The following is a 21,686-nucleotide window of genomic DNA, read 5'->3' as shown; positions in this document are numbered from 1 at the left end:
TAATTTAGCATTAATATCAAATAGATCGGCTTCTACGTTCCCTATATCAACCGATGATAAAACCAGGGATCAATCAGATTGGTCTCAAAGCCCAGTCAAGGGTGATTTGTCTGGAATAGAAAGGTCAAATCTGAACCGACCTCACCTCTTGAGTTACAGGTAACTCAGTGAGTCAATGGCCTTATGTTACGGAAGGTTTCGCACAAACAGAAGATGAGTAAATTACAGGATCAATTTGGCCCCATAATTTGCTTGTGGGTATCGCCCTGAAGCAGATTTTTTTTAAGAAGAAATCCCGGTAAACTACAGCAAAATGCTACACCTTTCCAAAGCCATATTTGCAAGTAATTTTGAGTCAGATAACTTTAACCAGAATTCAGGAAACATGGTGTATGCACAGACCACTGAACCCAAGGGAGTTATTCTCAAGAAAAACACAGTAAAGATATAGGCAGAAAGAACAAGAGAATGCCCATGAGAAGAGAGACAAGAGCTTCACACAAAAGCAACGTCAACAAGGAGTTCAACATGCCTAAATGAACACCAAACAAACACGTCGTCTAGAAAAGTATTACAGTTCACCTTTTTTTCTTTTTCATTTTCAAAGTCTTTGAAAATGAAATTTCACATAGACTAAAAGAGAGCCCCAGGTTTTGCCTTTTTTCTTCCCTGGCCAACAAAACCACCTTCCTTCCACCTCAGGCACTCTTGAATGCTAATGTTTAGGTTTTCGGATAGATGGTTTTTCTGCCGTGGAGTGTTTAACCCATGGCATACTTCTGCGTCCAGCTCCGGGCTGTGGTCTCGTATTTGCTCCTGTCTGTCTTGTACATGTGAGCGATCTCCGGCACAAGCGGGTCATCAGGGTTTGGGTCCGTCAGTAGGGAGCAAATGGAAAGCAGAACCTGAAATGAGGTATAACTTGTCATTTGCTTTTAAGAACTCATGAGAGAGAGAGAGAGAGAGAGAGAGAGAGAGAGAGAGAACTGAGAAATATAACTCATATGAGCAGACAAAACTGCAAACTACAAAAATGCTTAGCCATTTCAATTTGATTCGACAGTAGCAAAGTAGCTTAAACCAACCCTTTCGACTCGTAATGCATAATCTAACCATAATCTCTTTCTTCTTGCAACTGACAGGTCATGCAATGACTGGGATGTCCGGCTACTACATTCAGCTACACCTTTCTAATTCCCATGTATTATAGCATAAATCCATACTTAAGTGAGCACAAAGCTTCTGCTTTTCTGTGATAGAAAATGCAGCTGCACTAAACAAGTTCCAAAAATTAGCATCTATCACACAGCTATAACAATATTTTCCTGTGGCACTTGGACATTTATTCCCGGACAAAACACCTTCACAGATCAGACTCAATTGGCAATGAACTTCAAACAATTCTGTCAAAAGCCAGCCGCTAGTACAGAACCTTGACCACATTGCAACAGTTGTATAATGTACAGAGATCCAGGCATCTTACATGCTCACCGGTGACATGCAAGTCACTTTAGCCAGATAAAGCACCTCAGAAACACTACCTCATCTTGAACAAATGCAAAAGTAAGGACTGTTTGCCAATTCTTTAACCCATCTAAATAAATCTTCAGTTGATAATAAAAACACTAGATCCAAACAAACTCATCAATCTTTACATGCTCAAAACTACCATTCAAGTCACATAAGCCAGATACCAGCATAATTACAGAGCATCATTTTTCATACAAAAGATGCAATGGCAAGCAGAGCTATGGATCTTTCCCTCCAAGTAATAGATTAACCCAAAATTTTCAGCTAGGAATAGGATCAAATTTCACTGCTACCAAGGAAGGAAAAAACTACCCTGATTCGGAAATAGTGCATCTGATATTGCTTAATGGGTTGCCTAAAGAATCAGCAAAAATAGCCAATTCGAGCACACAAATATGTGACAAGTTAGCTTTAACAAATTCTGTTGAAAGTGGAAACAATATCATGAGGAAGTTCCCTAGATTGATCATTGCCCCAAGTGTATTTTCCGTCTGAACATGTGACTCCTCAATACTGCACCTTGGACAGCTAGTATTACACGGCTATATCTGTGCAATGTAAAGCGCCTTCACATGCTCAAAAAGAGGTCATTTAAGCTAGAAACGACCCTTAGGACATCCAGAATACACATTCTTTAAAGAGGTTTATACCACATCAGCAGATCTGAAAAAAAGATGCTTGCAATGGAAAATTAAAAATTATTTCTACAAAATGCAGATTAATCTCCATTAGTCAACACACCATGTCACATGCACAGTCACCAGTATGGTGATGGTTCTTTTCTTTTTTTCTTCAGAAAACTAAGTAACAGCGTCTCCTCTTTAGATTAAACAGCAATGCTCCCTCTCCATTGTCAATATGGTGGTAGTTTCCAATAACTAACCACCAATTAATTTAGTTAAATTGTTCACTCAATCCTTCAACTCATCAGGTGAACTTCATTTAGTTAATATAGGCGGCAACTTCCTAGAGACCTCCACCATTATGACAATTAAAAAAAAGAGACAGCATTAGGATGATACCACAAGATATTTGTTTTAAATAGGAGATGGTCTTGCAAAGGCCACCATCATACTGTTCTCTGCTGGAAAAAAACAAACAATGTGATATGGTAAATTTATAGAGAAAACATTGAATCTGTGTTTTCGGTCAATATTTACTATTTACTATTATGGATTTTTTTCAATTTGTTAAGGCTGTAAAAAGCAATTAATAATGGGTTCAGACACAAGCACATTAAAGGGAAACAAATTCAGCTTCTCCCAAAAAATTTACAACTGATAATGCCTAGTAATAGTTGTTTGTAAGTATCAGCCAAGGACTGCCAAGATAAGTTGCTTAATCAAACAGAAGATATGATTACACAAATGACCAACAGTAGTAGCTGCCTCATAATATAAATTTTTACCTTTAACAGGTCCACTTGGATCACTGTAGCTTGGATTTCTAGGCAACAATTTAAAAACATGATGTTAATTTTTTTCCTTTTTTAATTATTTCTTAAACAAACATCACCAGGGTACTGCAAATACCTCTAATATTTGAACAATGCCCCAACTGGACATTGATCCAAAGATTCAATCCATAACATGACACTTGTTGGCATAAAAAAAAAAGGAAGCCAAAACTTCCTCTGGTTGCCACACAGGAGATGCTATTCTTCCAACAATATTCTAACCCAGATTTATTTTTAGTGAATAAATTTAATTTTTTTAGCTATTCTAACCAAACTTTGTTGTGAGCTTTTACGTCAGAGGCCAGATATGATAAGACATTTAGGAAAGACATGCAAAACCCTGCCTCCTAGAGGTGATAACAGATTGGATTCGGTCCAGATATTGGAATTCCAGATTCAATCTGTTTTCAGATATCCGAAATCCTAATATCCAGGAAACTACTCGAACTTGGATATCCAAATTATCCGGATCCTATCTGTCAGATAGTATCCGGATAATATTCTGATCGGAAATCCGTTAATAAAAAATGAAATAAAAAAATTCAAAAATATATATATTTTTTAAAGTAAAAAAAGTTACAAAAACAGAATTATTTTTGAAAGAAACATGAAATCAACCAGTAATATGTCCCACAAAAGTCATAATCTTCAAACATTTTGGGGGGTTACCAGATCCGAACCTCTTAATTCCAACTCAGGATCCAAAAGATCCGAATATCCGAAAGATCAGAAGTTTCAGTTTTTGTCCAATTTTTCAAATTTGGAAATCTGGATCCATTTACACCCCTCCTCTGATTGCTCACCAATTCAATCGGTGTATAAACAGCCCAAGGTACATGATTTCAACTAATTAGCTTAGGATCTATAAGAATATATTCTGTAAACTAATAGTGACCACCATCAGTAAGTCTTGTACTTTTTTCAAAAACAAATCATTAAATCTTGTACCATGAGCAAAGAAATTCTCCTGCAAGATTGAAATCCCACTGCCACTCCAAGAAGTGAAAAATGCCAAGCTCTGAGAGAACCTAATAATAATTGAGAAGTTTTGGACTCTGTATCATGGTAATGTATGAGAAAACATGTGGAACATAAAAAATGTTTAAAATGGCATTTACCAATCAAAAACTGGTCAAGGAAGTTGAATTTTTTATTCTAGAATGCACATCAAGAGTTTGACAGAGCTGAATAGCCGAGTCTTATGAATGAATTAGATGGTTTGTGGAAGAAATTTCACATGGTCACTGATAGAAGCATTACTCTCTAGAGACATGCTACCGATATCCATTCTCAAAAAGCTCTGAGCACTCAGAGACAAAGAGTAAGCAAAGACCTCTGCTTTAACATTTATCAATTATATATGTGGTCGGTCTGACAGTTCTAGGTAACTCATAGATAATCAAACCCCCAAGTTATCTACCATCCAATGTGAAAAATGGAGCTCTGCGTCTATACAAACCCCTTTACACCAGAACTCTGAAAGTTCAAAGCTGTGAAAAAAGCAGTGAACAACCTTCTTGAAAAAAGTCAGAATAGCATAATAACAACTTTCCTCCTGATAAAAAATTTGGCTATGATTAATCACACTTTTAAAAAAAATGAAGAAACCAATTCCAAATCCAAAGTGAGACACTTGAAAACTAATATCAGCCAAAAGATGTAGATGGAAAGTGGAAAGGATGATAATGGGGAAGATAAAATTCAATGAACTAATACAAACCTTGGAGATAGTGAGTGCGGGACTCCACTGCTCTTTAAGAATATCTAAACAAATGCTTCCATTGCTATTGATGTTTGGGTGAAAGACCTTTGTCCTAAATGCAACCTAGACAATGAACATGGAGTGAGCATTTGCACTAGAAAGAAGAAACAAAACAAGAATTAGAATGTAGTCATGTGCAAGGACAGATAATTAAGGGCAGCTAATAAACTACAAATAGTGAAAAATAACTAACTGCTGATAAAAGGAAGACATGTGACCTGCAAATACATGCTCAACAAACAAAACAGAAGTATCAAGAACAAGGTTCTCCAACCAAGGCACAGGACTTACTTCAGACTCATGAAATACAATCCAGGTCGCCCAAATTAGGATGTGCCTCCCAAGTCTAGAAGCTGGATTGAGGGAGAGTCAAGGATGACTCAAAAAATTTGCATAGAGCAAGTCTGACCCCTACATAGAACCCACCCTCCAACAGCATGTCAGTCCGACCAAGACCTATGTCAATCCGTCTAGTCGCAAAAACATGATCAAGAAGTACAGGGACCCCTCCACAAAGAAGGTGCTGGAGAAAGAAGGCCCCCCTATGACATCATTGGCATTGTTTTCATGAAATTTGAAACTTAGCGAATGATATTGTATGTAAATGGTCTAATTTTCCAAGATCAGATAATGATTTGGCTGATTACCCTGCTAAAAGGGGATTGACCCTTCAATCCCTCATTATTAGGCCCCTCCCTCCGTGATTGTAGTTTCTCTTTTAACCACACGTGGCCCATGGGTAAGTCAAAGGCTTCCGAGGGATGTGAATTGTTTTTTCAGAATGTGACCTCACACAGATAGGCTCATGGACCTTTTTTCAGTGAGACCAGAAAGAATGCTAAATGTCATTGTCAAATGTTCCCCCAAGAAAGTTGGCATCCACCCACAATGAAGTCTTTGAAGAGTTGCAGAAGTTTTCTCAAGAAAGAAATATTTCACATTCTAATTGGTAACTAGATTTCACTAGCAAAAGGAAAGTGAGATAAGCTAAGGATTTATTTTTTTTTGCGAAAAGCTAAGGAATTATATAATTCTAGTGCACTAAGGAGGCCCATAATTTTAAAACTGGTTTTGTTACAGTTATAGGCAGCATTAGGATAGCCACAGACCTGATAGAGCACATGGAAAGTTGCTCAAAACTCTGCTTTTTTCCTAGAGAATGGCCCAAAATGAATCGGTCAATGGGGGGAAGAGGGACATAAATTCATTTATTTTTAAACCTGAATTAGAGAAAGTAATGCCTTGTTAGTACACAGGAAAAATTGGGAGAGAATGTGAACTCTCCATAGGAGTGACAAGGCCTTAGCTTGTATGGAAAGCATGGGAGGAATCCAGATTACTTGGAGAAAGTACATCACACTGTTTATGCATAAAAAGGAAAATACATTCTGCCCAAAAATTTCACTTTCTTTCTCTTGAGAAAGTTCAAGAAAGATAAGATGCAAAAGGTCAGCTGTACAGTCACTAGACCCTGCTTTAGACATTCTAGTAGTAACTTATGATGTTCAAATAAAATCTAATTAGGCAATCAAGTAGAAAAAAAAAAGATGAAGAGAAAGAGCTAATTAACAACTGTAGTTGATACCTTTGGTGGCTTGAATGGGTAATCTGGAGGAAAATGAATGGTAACCAAAAACACGCCTCCTGCATATGGACTATCAGGAGGACCCATGATGGTTGCTTGCCAGTGAAACATGTCTTCAGCAACAGGACCTTAAAAAAAAATTTAGGAAATCTGAGAGAAATATTAACAGCAACCGATATGTTCGATCTCAAGAAACACGTAATGAACACAAAATGTCAAGAAACTTGCAAGGGGGTTAATAGAAAAAGCAAAATACAAAGTGAAAAATTGCATAAGGAAACAACATAACAAATAGCCATTACGTCAAAATCGGTGTATTCTTAAGATCATAATAAGAAATATATGCTTGCAATCGCTAAAAAATGCAATAAGTAGGACGAGTGCATAGCCGCTTGCAAATGCAACTGATTAGGATAAAACTATGCACCAAGATGGGGTACTCATGTTCTTGACATCAGCAAAAAAAGACAATCACTAGACCAAATACTAACTTCAATATCTTTCCCCGCCATGGTATACTTGATTTACTAGTGCACATTCTAATGTTCCCATTGAACATCTTAAATAGCTGTGCAGTAAGTCAAACTGCACAATACTGGTGATGCAAAAACAAAATGGAAGCTAGTACACAGTATGCTATTATTGCTTGAAGTTATTGCAAGGTACTAGTAGCCGTTGATCTTAATGCCACTAACATCTGTGCCATTTGATTGCACTATTTTTACCTTAACAAATGAAGAGTGGAGACTGTAGCAGCCGGAACTTGATTACAAGCTCATGTTCTCATAGCGACAAGTGAAATAACTAGTGGTGTCATAAGAGAAGAGATCTATTTCAACAAGGCTCCATGACTCTCAACAACTACTACTTTTTTGCAAACTATGGTCACACATCACGTCACATCTTCTATAACCAGTAGTAGCATGAATCTTCCCTATGGAAAACTCAATTCATGCAATTGGCAGGATGGATAGCTTCGCTTACTGCCTCATATATGTGTTTCTTGCCTCAAACTTCCTCTAGTTTCCTGATCTGCCAGCAATATCTTAAATTATTTCCTTTCACCAGAGGTATATGCACTAGTCCATATATTTAAACAACAGTTAATCAATCCAAATTTCGAGTCCATCAGAAAACCGAGATCATTCCTCCAAAAGTTTCAGCTTCATTCACCCCGATCTAAAACATCTTTTTCACTAATTAAAGTAGGGACCACTAAGTTGGAATAATAACTGCTATGACATTTCCCAAAAAGAAACAGTTTCAAACACTAACCACCAAAGCTGAAATTTTCAGTAGATTTGTGCAGATCCAACCCCTTACTCTAAACATACAATTTAAAAGATGGGAATCTATACTAATTTCTGTACACATGTCACGGGTAGATACCACAAACAAGGGAGTGGATTTAAAAGTGAAGGCAATGAACTTTTTTTTTCTGCTTCCAATATGTTCTCTCAATCTATAGAGAGATCTTCTCCAAAGTTGATTTATCAAAGAGATAACAAACAGCATGATGGCTCCCCGACTCTGAACAATAAACCAAATTCACTTTTTCATGTTTAGCTTGAAAAGCAACTACAAGAAATTAATTAATGATAATGGAACAAAGCAAATCAATCTTATCAAAATATTATCCCTAAACACTCTACTATTCTCCACACCTAGTATAACCGAAGAAAAAGAACAAGGAGCAAGAATTAAGGATAACTTTGCCAGTGAGCATACCTGCACTGCATGAAGTAGGAGGATCCTTCTGCAAGTCCTTGAGTTCCTTCAAAATACGCTTTGATGCCATGACTCGACCCTGCAACGATCACTAAAAGTCAAAACCGAAAGTGTGGGCCATAATAATAGAAAGCAGACATTTTCCAATCCCTAGGAGGATAGATCATAACTAATCCTACAACCAACCAGACAAGTCTCCAAACACCTGAAGAAACCAAATTTCCTACAACCAACCAGATAAGCTTCCAAACACCTGAAGAAACCAAATTTCCCATTAAACTTCTCGATAGGATCAACAGCTTTACGTTTCATTTTGACCACAGCATCAAATAGAAACAATAGAGGATCCACCCATCACGTAATTCAATTCGTTTAATTCATGACTTTCACATGTATAAAAAATAATCAAAATCCCTCAATTCATCAACTAATTTAAAACCAACAAGCTCCAAAAACCCTATATGCTCCAAATCATTTTTTTCCTAAACGCCGGAGTTTCTATATCATAATCAACCCTATAATTATTAAAATTTCCAAACGATACAACAGATCTTTAATAACTCCGGAACCAGATCTAGAAACGAAGAAATTAACGCCCTTCAATACCTATCGACGCTAACCCCTAGATCTCCCTGTACAGGATCGGAAGCCCTAGAGAGCCGGGGAAAAGAAAATGCCACCAGACAGATGGAAAAAAACAAAAAGAGAAAAATGAAGAAATTGGGAGGGAAATGGAAGGAGAGAAAACCTGTCAGAAGACCGGAGCTCAGAGATCAAAGATCGGAAGTTGGGATTCTTCCGATCACGCGGAGAAAATGGCGGCAAAAAGGGGACGGTCTTCTCGCAGATCCACAGCCCTCCCCCCTGAGACCACAGATTCCCGGAATTTCCGAGTGGCGACGCTCCTTTAAGGTGGGGTGAAAGACGATAATGCCATCCTCATTTAAAAAATGATGGCTGCCTCGGTTTCGTAAATCGGAAATCGGAAATCGGAAATCGGTAAAGCCTTTGAACGTGCTTCCGCGGTAAGTCCAGTGAAAAAGGCGAATCGGACGATCCTCTGTTATAAATGGAACATCAGCATTGCCCATATCGCATCGCCGATAAATATCGGGTATTCTAAATTCTGATATGAACGATGCACCCTCTGTCTATATTAGCACATTCGGGATACATGGGTTATCCAAACTCTAAGCTTATACACTGATCCCATACGAAAACTTATTTGGTAGCAGCAGGGTCAGACCTGGTATTTCTATTTGGAACCTCGGATTATCAGACTCAAGTTCTAATCCCGAATGAATTTTCAGGTATCTCTAAGTTCATTCCTGGTAAAGAAACCTTTTCTTCTCGTGTTTATGGATTTTTTATTTTGTTAAACGCTATTTTTTTTGTTCTTTAATTTTTAAAATAAGAATTGAGATATAAATTTTGTAAGAAGCTGAATTGAATCATGCAAAATTCAACAACTTTCGTTCTCTGTAAACAATTTAACAGAGAAACAGAAGAAATCTCACAAAGGAGAGAAAGAGGAAGATGACACAGCTGGCACTGAGCAGACATTGATGAAAAATATTGTTCCTTTTCATTCTTTCTTTGCACAGAGAAACAGAGGACATCTCGCCGTGGGGAAAAAAGAAAGAAGACGACGCAGCTGGGCACTGAGCAGACCTTCCGGAAGCAGAGTGAAAAATAAAGCGAAATGAATCCCCTCCCGTTTTCTCTTTTATTCTCTGTAATAATTGAATAGAGAAAGCAACAGATGAAAAGTCACCCAGGAGAAAAGAAGAAAGAAGAAAGATGGCATATCTGACCACAGAGCAGATATTTTTTAAGCAGAGTAAAACCGACACTGAAAGTGGCGAGAAGGCGGGAAGGGTCAGAAGTGAAAAAAAAAAAACATGAACGGACGTTTACCCAGAATGTGGAAGACAGGTCTTCCCCCTCCGAATTGCAGGCATCAACCAACGCCATTTACTATTCATAGGCACAATGTCTCTAACTACCAAAACCTCAATCAAACACAGCCATTCTTACTTCCTTCTCCCGTTCTCCTCCGATCTCTAGACCCATGAACAGCAATGGCGAATCCGGCCGCCCCTGATCCGATTTCGCCATTGCCCAAGCCCCCCGGCCATGAGCAACGCAACAAGCCCAATCCTCCCCGCAGCGTCTCCTTCACGCAGCCCATAAAGCCCCCCCGCCGTCCTCCCCGCGGCAAACAGTCCTGCTGCCTCACCTGCTGCATCTGCTGCGCCTGGACTTTCCTCTTCTTCCTCATCCTCCTACTCCTGATCATCCTCACCAGCACCGTCTTCTACATGTGGGCGCAGCCCCAAAGCCCCCAATTCCACGTCGAGCGTCTCACCATCAGCCGCCTCGACCTCACCCAGAAATCCGACCTCACCTACCTTACCTCCAGGATCGACCTCTTCGTCTCCGCCGTCAACATGAACGACAAGATCGGATTCCAGTACGGCCCCACGAAAGTCTTTCTGTCGACGTCCAAGGAGATTGTAAATCTGGGTCGCGCCACGATCCCCAGTTTCGAACAGCGCCCCAACAATCTCACCATTGTTAAGGTTCGCGCCGGGGTGACGAACGCGCTGGTGCCCTCTGCGGAAGGGCAGAGATTGATGGAGAAGTTCCGGCGGAACGAGGTGGTTCTTAGCGCGGAACTGAAAGGGAATGTGAGAATGGTGGTGGGGGGTTGGAAATCGCAGAGCTTCGATGTCCAAGTAGAGTGCAATAACATTGCTACCTCCAAGAGTGCATCAGGAATCGATCCTCAGTGTGAGATACTATTGCTGGGTTGGTAAATCCTCTGCACCCATTAAATCTTCAGTCTCGATTTCTGCTTTATATTGAAATCTCAAATCTGCATGAATCAAGAAATTTATTTTAGTACTCTATTCAATTGTTTTGAATATATTTTTTCATAGATTTTCAAAATTATTTTGGGATCACTTCAAAATAGAACCATAAATGTTACTTTTAACTTAAAATCTCTGCAAGAAAGCTACATTATGGAGTAAAATTTTACAAAGCTTTAATATCTTTTACTCTTATTAATAGATAATTAAAAAAAATAAGAAACTAGATAAAGATTAGTCGGAAAAACTATCTTGAAATTCCAAAATTGAAAATTTTAACATTTTCTATTTTCTAATTATTAATAATTTAATTTAGAGTAAATAATTCTTAAAAATCAAATTGTAAATTTTGATTTTAAAAATCCTTTTCCAAATGCTTTGTCGGTAAATAATAATATTTTTTACTAGAGTTACTAAATAGAAAAAGTGAAAGTCTTTGAATAAAAAAAAAAAAACATTTCAAAGGTTATTCATCTGTAAATTTTAGTAGATATAACCTCATTATGATAAGATAGATGATAAAAAATCATACAAGGGGTACATGTTCATTTGAGGCTTTGTGAATAATTACTTTGAATTAGAGGAAATTCTCCAACATAGAAAAATGCCTATAGGTAGCACATCTTCAACATTTTAATAGCCATTAAAACCCTAATCCCCTTAAATGTGTCATATTATTTTCCACATCAAATCACAGGTATACACTTTTGTTTCGATACTAACATTGTGTATGTGGTTCCAGGATCCCCGTACGGAAAATGAGCTAATTCGATGAAACTTATATTAGTTTTTACTTCAAATTTGTTGTCAATGCCTTGAATTTGAAGAAGGAACTCAATTCCTATTCAATATCAAAAGCTTTTGTAACTTTGGAAAATTTTCCTTTTTTTTTTTTCGTTCATATTGTAATTATTTAATTGCCCTTGTGGGCCTCTCTTCTCTCATCCTCTCCCTAATTATTGCTATGTATATATATAAGGGTAAACTTGTCTTCACCTTTGGGATAAATAAATAGAAAATTTGCAGATTAGTATTTTGACTAGTTCTTATTCACTAAATTAATTTTTTTTCCTTCCATCATAGACCAAAAAGGGAGTAAGGGCCAAACCCCCCCCCCCCCCCCCCCCCCCCCTTTCCTCCTTGTTGTTAGGGGGGTGGACCTTTAAATATTAATAGCAACATCACCATGATGCTATACTAGTCTACACAGCTCAATTGCTAAGTTAGGCTCTACTAACATCATAAGAAGGTAATACATGACATTAGTTGATATCTCAAGATGAGATTTTTTATCTTTCAAAAAAAAAAAAAAAATTGTTATTGCCAAAGAGGGAGGGCAAAGAGGGACTTGAGACCATATATCTACATCCTACCCCTTTTTGTTTTCAGACATGAAGAATTTCACATAACTAGGTTGTTTCACAAGCTGTGAGTAGTGTTAAGAGAAGGCTTTAAGGATGGAAGTTGTGACTCCAGAGTTAAGGCATTGAATGTCCATGGTGCACATTCAAAGTTATCCTGGGGCTTAGGGTTGCTGGCAATTTGTTGCAACATTTTGACCACTTAAATACAAGCACAAGGATAAGCATTTCTAACTGCTACTGAAGTTTTGCTTTCTTTCGCGCCAAATACCGCTCCTTGGCTGCGGTCAATGCGTCTTCACTCAACTTATGCCGGTCTTCCTTATTTTGTTCAGCAACAACAGGATTGTCTGCCTTTGGATTGTTCTCTTCCACTGGAGTGCTTGTTGATATAGACTTTGAACCTGAAGAGTCAAATTTCTGTTGATAACTAGTTGATATATCAGCTTCATGTCCAAAATTTTCACATTCCTGCAGATTCTCGGGTTCGTCATGATGGCCTCTCTCCACTTGGGAATGCTCACCCGCTACTTGGTGTTGAGTGAAAACTGGAAGACCTTGTTTGAGCTTATCATCGGTTACAGTTGCTACTGCCTCTTTCAGAGGCTTTGCTTGGTCATTTCTTCCACCACCAAAAGCAACATTCTTTGACAGATTGAAGTAAAAATCACTCAAGTCTCCTTTCTTGGTAACCTGTTAAGACAAGGTAGAAAAAAGTCATGTCAGTAAACTTCAACATATTATCCTTTTTCCTAAATTTGCAAAAAGATTAATCTAGTGACCAATATTATTATTTCAATATGTTGACAATGGAATGCAAACATTTAATATGCAAATGAAAGCAAGGAGGGTTACGAAAAATAAAAAGTGGAATTAACAAATATCTATTTTCCAATGCAGAAATTGACATATAGCCCAAGCACTGAAGACAAAAAAAAAAAAGGTCCAAGTCCCTAAGAAACAACAATGCCTTCCTAAGGGTCAAATGCCCCAACAACAAACGTCATGCAAGAACAGTGCAGTTTGCAAGATACATACATTGTATTAGATGGTCTGTATATTTTAAGCACATGCATGACTCAACATGCATATATATGTTGTTTCTTTAATGGTGCACACAGGACATGATATTTATATATGTGAAGTATATACAGTAAATTTTTCTTCTTCCACAGAAATTTATAAGATTTGTAAACGCTACAGAAGGGGATATGAAAAATACAAATCCTGTAGGAGAAATTTCATTGTATGATTTTCAACTTTCATAACTCGATCTATAAACTCTCCTTAAATAGTGACAGTCATCAGACAGAAAAGAAAAAAAGAAAAAGACAGCCAAACTGTACCATAAAATAGGTGGTGCATTTAGAGGAGCAAAGTATCAAACTGTAACGAATGAAGCACAAGTCATTGACTAAAAAGATGCACAATTTGATTGTTAGACACATGTTTATTCTCCTGTTTAACAAGGTACTGCAAATGCTAGACGAAAGTACCACCCAGATGTAGTGCAACGTAAACATCCATTTGACTTCACCATGATCACTTATCAATATAAAATGGCAAAAGATAATTGCAATGTTAGCATTAAGAAGACCAAGGCAAAGTCTAAAGAGGGATGTGCCCATAGATGCTGTTACCTAGGTTTTGGAGTACAAGAGAAGGAATAAGCTAGAAGCTTTACGTCTTTTAAGTTTATACTTATAATGAAAATTGAAAATGATCTATGTAAATACTTTTTTTAGGAGAACAGCAATGGAAATATCATAATTAACTTATAAATAAGCACAAGAAACAACTACTCATGGATTCCATCACCATGAATATCAACAAGCACAATTCCTTGCTTTTGCACAAGAATGCATCGTAAGCAGAATGAACTTAAACAATCATAGATTGGAACCATGGATTTGAAACATACATCGTCCTTTTCTTCACGAAGTTGACGCAGTCGTTCTTCCTCCAACCATTTGGCCTGCTCCGCAAGTTTCTTCTTATAAGCACTTGTAACAAACTTCTCCTTTTCTGCATAGAGATGTTCATCTTTATTTCTTTCTTTTGCAAGTTTCCTTTCATATACAATTTCATGCTCTCGCTCTCGTGTTTTGGTCTTTTCCATGAGTTTCTCGATGTATTTGGACTGCAGTAGCAAATAATAAATACAAAATATTTGTGTAAGTGATTCAGATATGGTTTTTTTTTCAGAAAGATGTTGTGTTTTTATTGATGATCACAATTAAATGATACATAAAACATGGTAAAAAGGTGAAATCTCAAAATTACAAGGAGAGGGAGCTCCCAATGGCAAGATGTCTCAGGAGCCCCCCTCTCTAGCCAGCAAATTCGCAAGCTATTAGCTGATTCGGGGACATGCTTACAAACAATCATCCAAGTGGACAACCAGAGACTTAGTATATAGATATGACTTACTAAGTGATTTGGTATCTTTTAAAATCTAAAGAATCCAATGTCCAATAGAAGGCATTTACGCAAATTAGTGAAAGTTTGTTTTTCATACTATCTCAGAAAAATATAATCTCCATGAATACCAAATTCCAAAGAAAGTTTGGATATCTAAAAACTACAATGCTATCTCAATAACATTGAATTTAAATTTCACTTTTGAGGATTCTGTGGTAGTTAAAAGTTACACATTTATAAACTCACAACAAAAGAACCTTCTATTCAAAAACTTTAATAGACCATAAACCGGCCAAAGTGTGCCATGTGAGCTACCACAAAACTGAAAACTGTTTCATATGTATAGGCCTCAGTAATGACAAAGATTCGAGTTGGCTTGCTTATTTTTAGTAAGGCGCTAAGTATAACATGTCGCAAATAACTGCTACACTGTTAACAACTTTCACACACTTGAGGTGAAGTATTTAACACTGATTTGCAGGAGATATAAAATCAATTATCTATCTACAACAACTCCATAATTGTACCTATTACCAGTATTACTTGTCATATAATGGAGGTATGCAGCAAGAAAGTAGTGTTAATTTTACAACCACTTACTTGTTAATCCCAAATGAGCTAAAAGGAGACTAGCATGACACATGTAATGCAGGCTAAAAGAATAAGTAATTGAATCAAGAAAAACTTATTAGCATTATTCACAAGATTTTTTGTTCCTTGACATTGTGCAAGTTGTACTTTGAGCAAATAGGATAACTTTCAGCAAACAGTCTTCACAAAGTCAACAACCTACTGGACTAAATGTATTTTTGTGATGCAGAACTCAAATAGGAAGCACATATCTAAGATTAACTATACGAGCCTTGCAACTTGGTGGACAACATCAGGGTTAAGTAAATCTGGAGCAAATTTGGAATGAAGAGATGGCACCAACAGACCCTTGCTGTTAACTAGGCTCAGCCATTCAAAAGCAAGGGGATTGACGAGAATGTAAAGTGGATGCCAAGAGTGGAGAAGAAGGACTATGATGCTACGTGGTAATGGCATAACTAAATTGAGGACTCATTTTGTCATAGATATGATGATGATTATACAAGCTGGGCTTGTAGATAGGTAGGGTGATAATTACAAAAGTAATAAGCAACACCCCGTGCAAGGTTTCCATTGACACCATCAATTGGAGAGCCAAATCCTGAGAATCAATGAGAATCTCATAGCAGCAATATTACTTGCCTCCCTCCATAGATCCTCAAGTAGTCCAAAGCCTAATTTTTTTTGTAAAGGTTGAGATTTTATTAGGAAAAGCCACAAAATGTTGAAGGGTAATCCCCTCCTTGGAAAGGGAATCAGCAACTAAATTGGTGATAAAACCCAAATTTTATGTAAAAGCACACATGTACCAAGCTAGGGGAGGGGTACAAATTGTAATTGGGGAGGCATTTATTTTTAAAAAGTGGTGCCAAGGGTAAAAATAGCAATTTGATTTTGTTTTCTAGAAAATCTATGGGAAACCACTTTGGACACATGAGGATGAAGATGAATTCCTTCTACGACTCCTCAACTTTCAACCTTGAGGGCAAGGTTGATACTCAAGAGGGGGTGGAATGATAGAAACCCAAAATTACACCCAAAGAAACAAGAGAAGAAGAAAAGTAGAAGAGAAGAAGAAAAATAGAAAAAGAAGCCACCACAAAATAGAAAGTGCCATCACCAAGAAACAAGGGGTGTAGAGCGTGGGGCATGAGGACAAAAAAGGCAAATGTGCAAGGAGAGTGAGGCATGAGGGCAAAAAGGAGGAAATGCCCCCTCTTCTTGATAATATAAGATCCTATTGAATTATATTTATCTTTAATTGATGTAATCTTTCAATTCTTAGAATCTCTCCTAGATTGAAGTAATCCTTTCAATTTCCTAGAATCTCTCCTTGAATTATGTAATCCTAGTTGATTAAGAAGTTCCCAAATAATGCTATAAATAGGTGTGTTGGCTGAAGGAAGAGATCAGTCAAGGCTTTTCCAAAATCTCATTCTCCTCTCTTTTCCCTTTCAAATTTGTGCCCTAGCACCTCTTCTCTTCTCTCTGTTCCTTCTAGCACTCATTATATCGTCCTCTCTTCCTCTACTTCACTTCTCTCTTATTCCAACACTCTTAATCTCTCTTTCAATTTTTCCTTAAACTTTTAAGAAATGATAAAGACCTTCGACAAGTAGGGTTCCTATTAATTGCAATTAGAGCCAGGTTCTTATCAATTGCCTGACCGAGGAACATGAAACCAACCAACGTCGAGAGGAGAGATAATGTCCAAAATATCATGATACATGTATCAGTGCCTCCAATGAGGATTGAGAAAAGAAGAAAACCATCCAATAATGACTTTAGAGTCTCCTTCGATCCAAAGGCACTATTGAGGAGAGCACAAGCACTACCGTGAGCTTCTATTGTCCAGACAAGGACACTCCAATTATAGCTGAGAATGGGTGGGGGTTTTTTTTTTTTTTTGAGGGGGGGGGGGCGCAAGATGACAAAGAAAGAGAGCTCAAAAACTAAACTTCTAATGTCGATTGGCCCTGGGCTCAGTAGCCACATGGGAGGGTTTCTAGCATGAGGCCATGGGTACATGTCTGACAAAGGGTATAGAATGAAGCATGTGTGGATAATCGACTTTTGAAAAAATAAAAAGGAAGAGAACTACACTTTCAACGGAAAAAAAAATTGCATATATTATTTTTAAGGAGAAGGCAATGTATACATGATACAGTAGATGTAGAACTCAAGACAGTACTCCACCTTTCTCTCTTGACGGTCTTTTGCAAGCGGCTGGGCTATTTTCTGCTTCATTTCATCATAGACACCATCATAATCAAAGACTGAAGGGTCCTCTTCCAGTGCCTTTTTGTGCTGCTCTTCAATCTGCAAAACACAAAAGAATAACAATTTTCAAATTACATAAAAATTTAAAAGCAAAACATAAACAACAACATAAGCATTTCATAGAAATACTAGACTTACATCTTTAAGCGCTTTCTTTTTGTATGCTTGACGAGCAATTTCTGCTTCAACGTCATTTTCATCATCATCACGAAAGCCAGGAGGAGGAGGGAGCACAGGGCGAGTAGCATTCTGTTTCTTCTGTGAAACTGGAACTCTGAGCTGAAGTCCATGTTTCTTCATCTTCCTTTTTTTTTTTTGAGATAATGGAACTGTAATCCACAGAAAAATCATCATTGTAAAGAAGCTAAATGAGAAAATCTATCCATTGTCACTGCTTCTGCCCAAAAAAAGAAAAAAAAAAACAGAGATCAATAGGAGAGCTGAGAGCTCTAAACCAAGCAGCAGCAAAGGGAAAATAGTGAAGGGAACTAAAGTATAAGATGGAAGCTATTTTTGGCTTTTCAACTTGCTCTTCCAAAACAAAAAAAATCAAGACTTTCATCAGTCCAAAAGTCCAAGTTTCCGCACCCAATCCAAGAATTATTAATGAGACTAATTTAGGGTGGGGCTCATGTATTAGGGAGGGACACCAGACACAACAAGATGGGTTCTTCGTCTCTATGCACCAAAAAAGATAGGTTCCTTACAACAAACAAGTAACAGTACCATCCAATGGACAGGGCACAATCCCATGTAAATAAAAGTTTTGACATAATAACTTCGATGTAGATAATAATGGATCAGAAACATAAGGTTGGGATCAATATAAGAGTAAACATTTTACATAGTTCATTTAAATACATATTCTCATATGGGACCAATAAATAATTTTGGGAAACAAATTACAAATTTATATTGAAGTTGAGACTTTAAGAATGCATAAAAATATAAAAATTAACAATAATTCGAGATAGTTTAAATAGCTATCCTTAAGTAATCTTGTCAGTCCACATGACAACTTAAAAATAAACTTAGAGTTTCACATTAAAGACGATTTTTTATTATCAGAGAAAATTTAATAAAAGTAAAAGAAATTCCTGGTAAATTTCATAAGGGTATGAATATTACTTATATATTATAAATTCAAATCAAGTGAGAAAAAGTTGCAACAACTGCATTCAGAGCCCCCATCCAATTCCCTTGAGATTTCCCAAGTCATGCTTAAGTATGAGATAGAATCAAGGTCATCCATTCATCCAGGCCCACCTACATGGATGAACTTGAGTTTCTCTCGTATTGAGATGTGACTCAGTAAAAAGTGTATTTGACAAGGAGTCTATGTGAGTGTTCGTTCGGGTCAAATGAGGGACTCTAACGTAGTCCACGCCATGTATGGAGAATTTCACTCGATCCCTTCACCCCTATAACAATGCTACAATATTCAAACCCAATCCTCGGAACTACAAGTGAAGTCCCAACTCTACTCCATGTTAGCGTGTGTTACATGTCTTGTGGACTACAAGTAATACTAAACTGTCAAACCACTGGTTTTTGTGCAAATCAAAGCAAAATGAACACTTGTTTTATTCATAAATCATAATACACGGGTAATGGCAACATGAGAGCATGATCAAAGGAAAAATCAAAGACGAACACAAGACAGAAGACAGAGAGAAAGGAACAAATATAAAGAATTGAGAGAAAGGAACCAATATCAAATAATCTGCTACCACTTTGGCCTAGGAACAATATTTCTTACAGTCTTTCTATGGAATTTAATCCATTTGATAGTAGTATTTGGATGAATTTGATTCATTTCAGAGATATTTTCCTAGTAACAGTAACCTCTCTCTTAATCTAGGAAATCGAGACTGAATCGGGAGATCAAGAGGTCTGAAAACCTTATTCGTCTGTCTTCAGATTCAAGAACGAATTATCTGGCTAAAATTATCAGACCTATGTGATGACTTATGACTTAGTCGATGCATGAAAGATGAAGTTTTAATGAAATTGGAATGAAATGGGAGCAGTCTGCAGATGCCCAGAAGAGTATCAATTCAAACTGATGCACCCAACAACAAAATATTAAATCCCAACTCAAGCGCATCCAACAAAAACAACTAAAACGAAGTACACAACGGAAAGAACCGTCACAGTGTACACAGAGATATTGGGAAATTAGCAAATAAAACTTGAAACTGCCAAAAATATTTCTAAATAGAGAAAAAAATCTAATAAAATTGGAAATCGTATACAAAATTGGAATTTTTTAATGCCCCCATAGAGACACAAGATTTCAACCCCTTCAGTTGCTTTGAGTCATCGTGGGAGCTTATCCACGAGCTCAAGCTTCTCAGTTTGACAGTCATTCATAGTTTGGATGGAAACATGAGAAAGGAACTAACATTCTAATCAATTAGCAATGACGAGAGACTGAGATTGCACATACGAGAGAGAGATATAGCGCCGATGAGAGAGAGAGAGAGCGAACAATAGAGAAAGAGAGAGAGGTACCTCTGCAGCTCGTCAAAGACTCGTTTAGCGAGGGAGGGTGTTTGGCTCCTTGGCACAGCTAAGGGAAGGAACGGAGCTGGAGGGCAGGAACGTATCTCTGGCCCGTGGAAGTAGGGCAAGGTCTGAAATTTCAACGCTCTTCTCTTTCCACCTTTTCTCTCCAAATTCCGTCTTTTATGAAAGAACAAATTAATTCATTTTATATAATATTTAATCATTTAGGAAAATAATTAAGTAAAATATATAAATTTAAAATTATATATTATACTCTGATTTATTAATTTAATTTATTTTGTTCATTTAAAAGGTAAAATAATTAATTAATTATATAGATGCACTTGACAAATTAATTAAGTAATTTAAATTTATTATATTACTGTTAAAATAATATTTTCACATTATTAATAATTTCTTATTACAGTTATTATGTTTGTTTTTATCCTTTTTTATGAAATTTATAATAATAAATATTTTTTTATTATTCAAACTTATAAAAGGTTATTATTTCAATCACACAACTTTAATTATATATAATAATTTAATCATTCGTTTTTTAATAATTTAAAAACTGAATTAAATTTTTTCATAACTTTTATATTGTGTTACATGAGTGTGTTAATAAAAACAAGTGATATACGTTTTCAAGTTAGTTTTAAACCAATAAAATTAATTATTTAACTTATTAAATTTAATATTTTTAACATTATTTTATATCGTTATAGTTAAATGTTCTCATTATAAATAATTATTAGTTATTGTATTAATATTTCACATATTACTAAATCATATACAAATAAGTATAAGTTAATTGCTATTTAAATAATTAAAATCCTTATAGTATATAATAATTTAAAACATTTATGTGAAGTAGTTATATGAATTATTTAAATTTTTTTCTGAAAATTATAGTTACTATATTATATTAAGTTAAATGATTGTGTTAGTTCTAACCTATACTTAAACTTTTAATTTATTTAAATTCAAGGATTTAAAATAATAACCAACATAATTTTTTTAAGGATGCTTCCTTATCTTGAATTTTACTTTAAATTGTGGAAAACTTGATTGGATTTCTATATTTCCTATTAAAATTTGGGCTTTCTAAAAAATATTATATTAATTTAATTTCTTTTCTTTTCTCCACGTTGTTATGTGATGCCAAACATGATTTAATTTTCACACCGAAATGTACTTTTTATAGGTAAAAACGAGTGTTAGATTATAAAGTTTTACCATTCCGAATATTTGAAAGACCTCCATGTCAAGAGGGCCCAATACAACCTAAAAGACTAATCGGTTAAGTGTAGAAAGCCACCACTCATAATAGTGGACGGACATTCCCTACAAATGAAAAAAAAAAAAAAGTGAAAAGAGATGTGAAAATTCGAGGAGAATGTACAGAAGAAGACAACAAGAAAATAAATAATAATTGTGGTCCTACTAAATCCCACTATTTTTTTAATGATATTATTAGGGAAAGGGGTTTTTTCATTTATATTATCAAATGATAGAGGGCAAGGACTCCTCCCCCCTAGAGCTATAAGATAAGAGGGGCCGATCTTCGGTGACCTAGATGGGCAAACCA

The 21,686-nt window shown here is 36.4% G+C and overlaps 3 protein-coding genes across 6 annotated transcripts; 1 reads left to right on the top strand and 2 right to left on the bottom strand.

Moving 5' to 3' along the window:
- Positions 1 to 448: 448 nt before the first annotated feature.
- On the bottom strand, positions 449 to 8,963 carry LOC137965952 (ubiquitin-conjugating enzyme E2-17 kDa). Of its 3 annotated transcripts, none has more exons than XM_068812381.1 (6): positions 8,810 to 8,963; positions 8,248 to 8,314; positions 8,062 to 8,140; positions 6,334 to 6,461; positions 4,707 to 4,811; positions 449 to 905 (listed from the first exon to the last, which is right to left on the bottom strand). In XM_068812381.1, exons 3-6 carry the CDS (start codon positions 8,129 to 8,131, stop codon positions 762 to 764), a joined length of 447 nt encoding a protein of 148 aa, XP_068668482.1. In that variant the 5' UTR covers positions 8,132 to 8,140; positions 8,248 to 8,314; positions 8,810 to 8,963; the 3' UTR covers positions 449 to 761. The 3 variants fall into 3 exon arrangements, with proteins under 3 accessions (XP_068668482.1, XP_068668474.1, XP_068668466.1); XM_068812373.1 differs by having other exon boundaries at positions 8,267 to 8,314; XM_068812365.1 differs by lacking the exon at positions 8,248 to 8,314.
- Positions 8,964 to 9,991: 1,028 nt separating this feature from the next.
- Positions 9,992 to 11,776, top strand: LOC137942793 (NDR1/HIN1-like protein 6). Its single transcript, XM_068788530.1, has 2 exons — positions 9,992 to 10,876; positions 11,677 to 11,776. The coding sequence occupies exons 1-2, from the start codon at positions 10,143 to 10,145 to the stop codon at positions 11,699 to 11,701; spliced, it is 759 nt and encodes a 252-aa protein (XP_068644631.1). The 5' UTR covers positions 9,992 to 10,142; the 3' UTR covers positions 11,702 to 11,776.
- Positions 11,777 to 12,156: 380 nt separating this feature from the next.
- On the bottom strand, positions 12,157 to 20,193 carry LOC137942390 (uncharacterized). 2 transcript variants are annotated; one of them, XM_068788015.1, is made up of 5 exons: positions 20,102 to 20,193; positions 17,726 to 17,984; positions 17,504 to 17,626; positions 14,217 to 14,435; positions 12,157 to 12,988 (listed from the first exon to the last, which is right to left on the bottom strand). In XM_068788015.1, exons 2-5 carry the CDS (start codon positions 17,939 to 17,941, stop codon positions 12,533 to 12,535), a joined length of 1,014 nt encoding a protein of 337 aa, XP_068644116.1. In that variant the 5' UTR covers positions 17,942 to 17,984; positions 20,102 to 20,193; the 3' UTR covers positions 12,157 to 12,532. The 2 variants fall into 2 exon arrangements, with proteins under 2 accessions (XP_068644116.1, XP_068644118.1); XM_068788017.1 differs by having other exon boundaries at positions 17,726 to 17,916.
- Positions 20,194 to 21,686: the final 1,493 nt, after the last annotated feature.

This window comes from Aristolochia californica, unplaced genomic scaffold (assembly GCF_029961685.1).
Source record: "Aristolochia californica isolate CCGP_79_NKW_82.1479 unplaced genomic scaffold, dmAriCali1.0.hap1 SCAF_10, whole genome shotgun sequence".
Lineage (NCBI taxonomy): Eukaryota > Viridiplantae > Streptophyta > Magnoliopsida > Piperales > Aristolochiaceae > Aristolochia > Aristolochia californica.
Note: the sequence above shows the minus strand (reverse complement) of the source record. Positions and strands in the feature narration are given on the sequence as shown.